Raw genomic sequence first — 10,142 nt, 5'->3', positions numbered from 1 at the left:
TTAATTATGTCCTAAACATCTTATTCTATACTCAAAACACATCTTCTCAATGTGAAAATCTTTATATGAATAAAATGAGATATTTTATGATACTTGTACAGACTTTGCCTCAAAGTCTTATTATGCTTTATGTTTTATTTATCTTATGTATCTTTGCATCTAATAAGACTAACTAATGTTTTTAATGATATATCTTATAAGTCTGCTCTTATTTTTTACATTTGTGTTTGTTTGACATCATCAAAAGGGTGAGATTGTTGAGTCAAAAATACATTTACATCTTAAAGATGAATCAGGACCCTTAATTATTTTGATTAGATATAAACAAATACAAAGGTTAAAAGTTACGTGTTATGCGTATCTAATGTTTTTATCAGAACATGCATTAAAAAATTTGTGCTTGATGTTTCAAATGATAGGCAAATGGAATCATGATATGATACAATATGTGAGATGAGATTTAAGACCTCTTTTAATACCCTGTGTCTAAGAACTTTGTCGAAATATTCTTCTAGGATCTGTCGAATCCTATGCAGAATAAATGAGGTCAAGATATGAAATTCCTCAATCGCCATCAAAAGAAGAGCTCAACAATGCAGGACTTGCTCTAACACAAAGAATTGACTACTTGCTATAGTTTTCTAACACGCAAGTGTTGAAGAAAGGACTTTCCGCATGAAGAAATGACGTGCATTTAATGCTAGCATTAGATGAAGATCAAGTGAAGATATCTATCCATTGTGAGACAACGGATGTTGAGTGCATTTTTTACAAAGATTTGTTATCTATTTTATAAAGTTATCTTTTTAGATGAAAATCTTTGTTGATTTCCAAAAAACTTTAAAAATTTATAATTCAACCTCCCTTATTGTGAAAATATATTTTTCCTTTCTTTTGTTAATTTTTGTCAGATCATATATCCACTTTTATTTTTGGACAGGACATCATATCACTTGTTATACATATATTTGCCCCTCTCTCTATAAGTGGTAGTTAACATTTAAGTATCCATGCATGGCCTTGCAAAAAAAGAAAAAAAAATATCCATCGATGATTTTTCCTTCTTTTTTTCCTTTTACAAGTAAAAAGTTGAACAGTCCAATTAGCGCAATTTTCTAATTGAAAGCTTCAGTTTTCTAATTTTTTTTAATAAACATAATCTCCCGGTTAACATTTAAGTATCCATGCATGATTATTCATTTTAAAAGTAAAATGTTGAACAGTCCAATTAGCGCAATTTTTTATATCAAATGAAAGTTGCAAACTTTTAATTTTCTTTTTTGCATCAGCATAATTTCCCAGTTAAATATCACCTCATTCGCCATTCTGTTTCATACACATTCTAAGCATAACCCAGAATGAGCAAATTTACTCAATAGTACTATCTCCTCTGCCTCTCTACTGATATTAATTGCACATATACTTCACGTTAATTCAATCTTATGTTGCATTACTAAACGGTGTATCTTTGAAGTAATTTTTACATAAATCTGTTTTATTTCCTTCATAATTATTCATCTTTAGAAAATTTGTGAAACTTGACACCTTCAGGAATCGTGCGCACACTTGCTTCAAAGTCATGAATTCAATCATTGCAACAAAAAGGTTACCTCCTGAGCAAACTGTGGTTGAAGGGGAAGGCATAATTAGCAAGTTGCATGAAAGCATTCTTGGTAAGATTCTGTCTTTCCTTCCAACTACAGATGCAGTTCACACTAGTGTGTTATCAAAAGGGTGGATTCATGTTTGGAAATCCATCACAGGCCTACAGTTTAATGATGCTTTGCACCCTTTGGGGAAAAAGATGCAAAAAGAACACTTTGTGTGTTTTGTGAAAAAGGTGATTCTTCACCTAGCCAATTCAAGCATCCAAAGTTTCTCTCTTTGTTTAACATGTTATCATTATGATTCAACCCTGGTAAGTGCATGGATTTCCTCTATCTTGCAAAGGGGTGTCCAGAATCTTCATATTCAGTATGCCGATGAAATCCTATTTCCTTCTTGTTCCCTCTTTAGTTGCAATTCTCTAGTGCAATTGGTGCTTCAAATGAAATGTACTATTAGTGTTCCAATCTTTTCTTCTCTCCCAAATCTTCAAAACCTTAGCATTTCTGGGATAAGGTTAGTGAGTGAATCCTCCAATTATTCAGAAGATCTAATTCTTAACTTTCCAGTTCTCAAAGTGCTTGAAGCTAGAGGATGTGAGTGGTTAACTAAGCAGAACATTGGTATCAAAGCACCTCTACTGGAAAGGTTTTCCATAGCAATATGGAACTCTCTATCAAATAAATCACATAAATCTGCCATCAAGATTTTTGCTCCCAATCTAGCAGATTTCTCTTATGGGGGTGATCTTGAGCAAGAAATCATTCTACTGAATTCAGCATCAATTCACAGTGCATCTGTTGTGATTGTTGCTGATGAAGACAAAATGACCAATGTTGGAAAACTTGGGTTTCAAGTACACAAGCTTCTTGCACAAATCCGTGAAGTGAAGCAATTGAAATTATTGTTTTACAAGGTATGCTATTTAATGCCATGTGGATGGGAATTTTGCAGAGTGATGGACAAATCTTTGAGAGAGAAGATATAAAATTATTCACTAAATTGCTCTTGCAGGATTTAACTGATGAGAAAGATCTTTTTAGGAATTATTAGTTTTGAGGAAAAAAAAATCGATACTTAGTTTTGAGAAATCTTTAAGGAACTGAAGTAGTGACGCAAATATATTTAAAAAATTAATGTAGTAACCAAATTATTTCAAAAGGTGACGCATACAATTTTGAATAACAAGATGAGGAGTTTTTGTTACAATTTTATATAAAATACAAACTATTTTGTAGAATGTTAAAACAATATTGAAAACTTTGACTCCCAGAATTTGAAGTTTTTCTTTGTTATACAGGTTTTGATGCATGCCAGAGATATTTTCACCCATCTACCAGCTTTTAGTAGGTTGAGTTATCTGCAACTAAATGAGGTCACTGGTGAAGCTCTGCTCAACATTCTGAACAATTGCCCAATTCTTAGTAGTCTTGTTTTACAAAATGTATGTTTTGAACTGTTACTTAATTTGGGTTCACAGAAATATAAGTGCTTGTTTATATTTTTTTGACATACAACAAATGGTGGATGCATGGCTGATTTTACACACTAAAAAATGTTTCAGGGAGTATCAGAATCAAATAAAGATCATGTCTTGACTTCTGCATCAGTGCCTCAGTGCTTCCTGTCTAGCCTCAAAGTTTTTCAGTTTAAGGAATTTAATGTGCGCGAGCATGAGCTTCTTTTGGCAAAATTTGTGTTGGCAAATGCAGCAGTCTTGGAGCAAATGATCATATGTACTGCTTTCTGGTTGCGGTATTCAGAAATCGACGTGGAGAAAGTCAAGGACCAGATACTATCTTTTCCAAAGTGTTCCAACTTAGTCATGATACAATTCTAATGCATTAGTCAAAGAGATATATTTGTAAATTAAAGAAGATATATTGTGTGGAACAGATGCATTAATATTTTAATTCATGGGTTTTATATACAGGGACGGACCGAGAACTAAATGAGAGGGGGGGACCAAACTTAAACTTTATCTAAGAGATAAATAAACCATCGAATAAGACTTTATACAAAATATTTGTAATTATGTATTCCGAAACATTAATTAAATTAATAATTTATCTCATATATATATATATATATATATATATATATATATATATATATATATATATATATATATATATATCATGAGAATTATTTATAATTGAATCTATAATTGTGATAATCACTACTACCTAGAAAACAAATCTCTACAGACATTTGATGCAATATAATATCTAATTTGCCTTTTCACATCGTATGTTTAGACTAATGCATTCAAGGCCAGAAATACATTGAAACTTTACAAACAATGTCCAAAAGACATGCAAGATAAGAAAAACAAATATAATATACTGAAAATTACGATAATAAAAGCGAATATTTTTTGGTGTCTTTCAAAACTCAAATTGTCTATTTCTTATGTTAGTGTTTATAATAAGTTTGTCTTATTAGCAAAGATTAATAAATAACTTTTAATTCTCAAATCATTATATATAGAAAACTAATAAAGTTATTTGGTTGCAAATGTATTTATTTATAGCCTTTAAAATAACTGAATTATAAAAAGAAAATATTATTAAAAATAACAAAATATACTAACATATTGTATAAAAAAAATGCAATTAATTTCTACATTAAAGAGCATAAAAAAAGATTCACTATATCAACAGGTTTTAAAAGATTTAATTTAATCTTAAATTGTTAAAACATCCAATTTAATTTTCAAATTTTTTAAAGTGTCTCAATTAGATTCTTTTCGTCAAATTATATGATTAGGTAATAAATTTTGACAGCTTAATTTGCAAACAATGGTGACAAAAAATCGTCACATATCTTTTTCTTCTTTTCCTTTCCTTTCGTTATCTTCTTCCCTTCTCTTCCTCCCCAACACAACTCCACCTTCATGCTGGCCGTCAATGTCTCCATCCTCTCCGACTTCGGCAGCATCTGCTCACACTCCGATTGCATCCCTCACTGCTTTGACCAAATTGGAGACGCGGCCAGCCTCGAAAAAATGCGCATATCTGGGGAGGGAAAATCAAGATGGTGATGATCTGTCGGGTGCTGTAAGGTTGTTGGAAGAAGTCGAGGATGGTGGCTTTGCCCAATGGGATGCCATGGTAGATGACGGTGAAGTTGGACTCGTCGTACCTGATCTCGACCTTGTTGGGGTTGGTGGCAGCGAAGAGGAGGCGAATGGAGAGAGAGAGAGGGAAGCAGTGGAGAGGGGATTGGAAGTGATGCCCATGTACTGCACCCCCACTTGCTCCAGATCGAACTGTGGCTTCTTCGGCATCATCGCTAAGGAACGATAATAGAAGGAATAGGCAGCAACAACACCCTTTGATGAAACAGATCTGGAGAGGAAGAGAAAGGAAAAGGAAAAAAGAAAATATAATGTTATTTTTCAGTCGTCAATATTTTTAAATGAAACCGCTTCAAATGTCCATCCTAGCACCATCTGTTATGGAAGAACCACATTGATATGTTTCTTTTGAACTGAAGGAATAAATTGGAGCTTTGAAAAATTTTGGTATCAAATTAATTTTTATGAAAATAAATTGATAATTAAGTCTACAAAAAATAAAATATTTATCTAAAGAGATGAAAAAAATCATTATATTCAAAATTAAATAATAACAGTTAAAACTAAGTCATGCCTAAAATCAAACCACAATCGATAAAATAATTACATTAATTTTATAATATATCACTTGTTTTTAAAAAATTAATTCCAAAATATTGCGGGTCAATTCCCCCAAGCTGTAATGCCCTGAAATTTCGATAACTGAAAATAGATATTTGATGTATTTCTTGTATTATTTAATTACTTGATTAATTTTTATTAGTGAAGTGTTGTGTGAATTATCCTTGTGCAACTCCTTGGTGTGAATATTAGGTTATATGGACTTTGACTGATCTATGTGGAACTATGTGATTTCGAGATTGATTCAAAACCTATTTTGGTAAAACTATAATCTCGGATTTGTTAACCATTAGATCACCTTCAAAGTTGAACTATACACTTGCAACCCACGTCTTCATGTTTTGATTGTTGGGATTTACAAAATAACATCTGAAGTGTGAGATATGATATTTGCACACAAGCAGTAAATTATGTTGGAGCATAATTCACCCAGAACTCGCCCAAGCGAGTTTGAGGTGGGCTAGCTCGCCGAGGCGAGCAAAATTTTCCTCGAACAAGTCTTGCAGGCTACAAATATGTCCAACAGCGTAAAACATACATTTTTCTCCCATTTACTCCCCTAAACCCTCACCCAACACCCCCAACCTCCTCCTTCACCACTATCGACCACCGATGACTGCCACGAACCTCCGTTGCTTGCCATCAGACCACTGCACGGAGAAGAACAATTTAATTGGAGCAGAATCTTCAAAACTCAACTCGAGAATTTGGAAGAGAATGAAGCCTCCAATCCTCCTTTGGCAATTTCTTCGAGGTAACTGTGATTTCTAAGCCTTCTCCTAGTTAGTTTGAGTCTATCTTTGCATCTTTTGTGACTTAGGTACTGTTATTGGATGTTTTTACACTTCCTTTGAAAAACCCTTGAAATTGAGACGTTGTACAAGTTACCTTTTATAAAATAGACTTCATTTTTGTAACCTTCGCTGAACCCTGGCCATAGTTGCATGATCAGAATTTCAAAATGGCATCTCTTTGATGTGGATCTCAAAATACCCATTTATCCCTTTTTAATTTGAATGGGTATTTGACCCCAAATGTTGATATTAACATCGTCTTTGAAATCTATACTAAATTGTCTTCGATTTGGTATATAAAGCTTTGTGTTTGGATGAACAGACGTGAATCTAAGAAATATTTGAACAACGCAGCAAGGAACTAACAGAGAGATATAGATAGGTGAGGGGAGTTTATTGTTTGTTTATAGCTTTTGATATTGTAGTTGGGGTCAAGGAACCCAATTATGGGGATGTATGTTTGTCCTTGTGCATGTTGGTTTTGAAGAAAAACTGTGTTTTTAACTAATAGGATATGATATATCTGTTATTGATGTCCATGCTGGTTTTCAAGAAAACTGTATTTTTAACTAATTGAATGTGATATATCTATTATTGATGTGCATGTTGGTTTTTAAGAAAAATCATGTTTTTAACTAATGGGATGTGATATATTTATTATTGATGATTGAAATTGTGAATGATGTTGTTGTTGTAATGATTGGAATTTTTGGGAAAAGTTTTAATTACAGAGGAGACTCTGCCCAAAATTTTATATTTGTTCTTCTATTTACTTCTTTATTAAATTTTAAATGGGCATAAGAGTTTTTTTTAATACCATAGTTCTCCTCTTTAATTTAGATTTTTACTTAAAATATTAGTCTCGTGATATTATGGATGGTGGTTGTATGAGGTTTGTGTTGTCTGAAGACCTGGGGAATATGAATCTCAGACATGAATTTATATGTATGTATGTGGAATGAGATTTCTTGTGATGTTGATGATGATATTGAGATGAGATGATGTTGATGTTAATGATGACATTGAGATGAGGTGATGTTGATGTTGATGATGTCATTTTGATCATGTATGATGTGTATGTACATGGAGTGCAGTGACCATGTTGGATATCCCTGGAGGGGAAATAGAGTGTTTAAAGAGTTTTAAGCATTCCTGGAGAGAGAAGGGAATGATTTAGAATCTTTAACTATCCATGGTCAGTGCATTGTGATGCTCATGTTTCATACTTCATATTGCATGAAAATAGTATAAACTTTTGCAATAAGTACTCGTAGTTTTTCATGAGGAAATATACTTGTACTTGGAGGCATGTCACTCGGTTTGAAACTTCCTTGAGACTCAGGTTCATCACCATGGATGTGACCTCGACACTCGTTGCCTAGTTTTCCTAAGTGAGAGTGTCATGTGGACACACTTAAACTATTTCCTGATGAATGATATCACATTAAATTTTAGACTTGAGTTAGGTGCATGCATCATTTTGAGCATAATTGATTTGAATTGAGGAAAAGTTGATGACTAGTTTGTTAAGTGTATGTTGAACTGACACACACACACACACACACACATACACACACACGCACGCACGCACTCACACACACATGTATCTATTCAAAAAAGAGAGAAAAAATGAAATAAAAAATAAAAAAAGAAAGACAAAAGGGAAAGAAATAGAAAACGAAAAAAATAAAAAATAAAGGAAAAGAAAAAGAAAAAAAAAAGGAAAGGAAAGAATAGAAAAAGAAAACCAAAAAAAGAAAAAAAAAGAAAGAATAGAAAAAGACAAAGAAAGAAAGAAAACAAATAAAAAAAAGGGAAAGAAAGAAAATAAGAAAAAAAACAAAAAAAAGGAAAGAAAGAATAAAACTAAAGTAGAAAAATAATAACAAAAAGGGAAAGAATTATAAAGGATGGAAAGAGAAAGAACACTATAAAAGGAGAAGGTACAAACACAATTAAACACACATAATTAGAGAGAAGAAAAAATTACACAAAAACATGTAAAGAATACGCGGAAAATAAGAAGAATAGATAGGAATCCTGAAGAGGCAAAAGAAGTTCAATGAATCGCATCGTTTGATACTACATTCAAGAAAGGGGGGAGGGACCTCCAATATCTTTTTATTCCTTTATCTCATCTCTTTCTTTCTTTTTCTTTTTCTTTTCCTTTACTTCACTCTTTCTTCTCTCCCTTCTTCTTTTTCTATTGGTCTCTTGCTTGATTTGTTTCAACTCATCGATAAACCCTTGGCTGCTAGTGAGACTCTTAGAATTTTTTTGTTTTTGTAAATATTTGTTGTCCATCTTTTTTTTTCTATAATAAAAAACAAAAAAAGAAATAAAAGAAAAAACAAAATAAAAAAAAAACAGAAAATAAAAGCAAAATAAAAATTGCTACTAACACCACCTTTTTCACATATATAGTTTTTACTTTCATTTTGGGCCTGACCCATTTCTTTTGGAAAAAAAAATTGTACACAAAATAAATACCACTAATCACACCTCCATTTACATGCACACCTCACTCCTTTTAGGCATAGCCCAAATGAAGTAAAAACTTCTATTTACACCTCTTTTTTTTTGGTTTGGCTCTATTATTCTTTTTTTATTTATCATTGTCTCGTTAGTTCGTAGTGTATTATAAATATTTTGTCACTTATTTATTTCCCCAATGTTTTAACCCTGCACCCTTAGTTACTAAAGTCTATTCCCCGCTTCTATTCCCATTTGATTTATTTGTGTGTGTCTCGTTACTTAACGCTACGTTAATCATTTTGAAATTCTACATTAGTACTCTTTAGTACACACTTATATTTCGTGCACTTCATGTTAGGTCTCCGACTTGCTTGGGGGTATTTTAATAAACATGTGGGAAATTTAACAAATGTCATGTTGGGTCTCTGACTTTCTTGACTCTGCAAAGTTTACTGCAAACTTGAAATTTTTTTCACATTTCGTACACTCCACGTTGGGTCTCTGACTTGCTTGTTAGTGTTTCAATAACGTGTGAGTAAAATTTCGTGAAAGCCATGTTGGGTCTTTGACTCGCTTGACTTCATAAAGTTTATCGCAAAGCCAAAATCTTTTTCACATTCTACGCACTCCATGTTGGGTCTCTGACTTGCAAGTGGTGTTTCAATAACATGTGCGTAAATTTTGTGAATGCCAAGTTGGATCTCTGACTTGCTTGACTTCGTAAAGTTTACCGCAAACCCGAAATATTTTTTTTCACATTATGTGCACTCCATGCTAGTCCTCAAACTTGCTTGGTGGTGTTTCAATAACGTCTGAGTAAATTATCGTGAAAGCCATATTGGGTCTCTGACTTGCTTGACTTCACAAAGTTTACCGCAAACCAGAAATCTTTTTCACATTTTGTGCACTCCATGCTGGGTCTTCGACTTGCTTGGTGGTGTTTTAATAACGTGTGAGTAAATTTTGTGAATGTCATGTTGGGTCTCCGACTTGCTTTGTGACATCCTGGAAATTTCTACTCGGAATTTTGTAAACGATGCATTTTGAATGATTATATATATATATATATATATATATATATATATATATATAAGTATTATTCAGTGTATATATATATATATACTCCTGGTAGAGGTAGGTATATTGGGGGAAAGATACGCGGGTTAGGCTAATTAAGGAAGAGAAATCCATAACTGGATAGTTATAGGTTAATTCTCGAAATCCATAATGTGGATATTGGGTGTTTGGGAGATATGATGGGTAGTTTTACTAGGTTTATGCCTTATGATAGTTATTTGTGAAGAAATTTGTTCAAAGAATGCTAAACTTGTCATGTTGGGTGTGAGTCAAGCTTACCCATTCTGTTTTAGGGTTTTATGATGATGTTTGTGATGTTTGTGTGCTGAAATTGCTGATGGAAAATTGATAGAAGGGTAGAGTTAACCTAGGGTTAAAAAGTGAGAATGTAGTGATATGAGTGGAAAAGTGTGATGCTTTAAGGATTTGAAAAGCTAAAGCTGGATTTAGTGGTAATTGGAGGTTAAAGTGAGTTAATCCTAGTTTGAAAT

General features: G+C 32.7%; 1 protein-coding gene across 1 annotated transcript; it reads left to right on the top strand.

The window, feature by feature from the left end:
- Positions 1–1,356: 1,356 nt before the first annotated feature.
- LOC100789936 (F-box/FBD/LRR-repeat protein At3g14710) lies at positions 1,357–3,645 on the top strand. Its single transcript, XM_003545822.4, has 3 exons — positions 1,357–2,521; positions 2,906–3,049; positions 3,170–3,645. Exons 1-3 carry the CDS (start codon positions 1,580–1,582, stop codon positions 3,443–3,445), a joined length of 1,362 nt encoding a protein of 453 aa, XP_003545870.1. The 5' UTR covers positions 1,357–1,579; the 3' UTR covers positions 3,446–3,645.
- Positions 3,646–10,142: the final 6,497 nt, after the last annotated feature.

This window comes from Glycine max, chromosome 15 (assembly GCF_000004515.6).
Source record: "Glycine max cultivar Williams 82 chromosome 15, Glycine_max_v4.0, whole genome shotgun sequence".
Classification (NCBI taxonomy): domain Eukaryota; kingdom Viridiplantae; phylum Streptophyta; class Magnoliopsida; order Fabales; family Fabaceae; genus Glycine; species Glycine max.
Note: the sequence above shows the minus strand (reverse complement) of the source record. Positions and strands in the feature narration are given on the sequence as shown.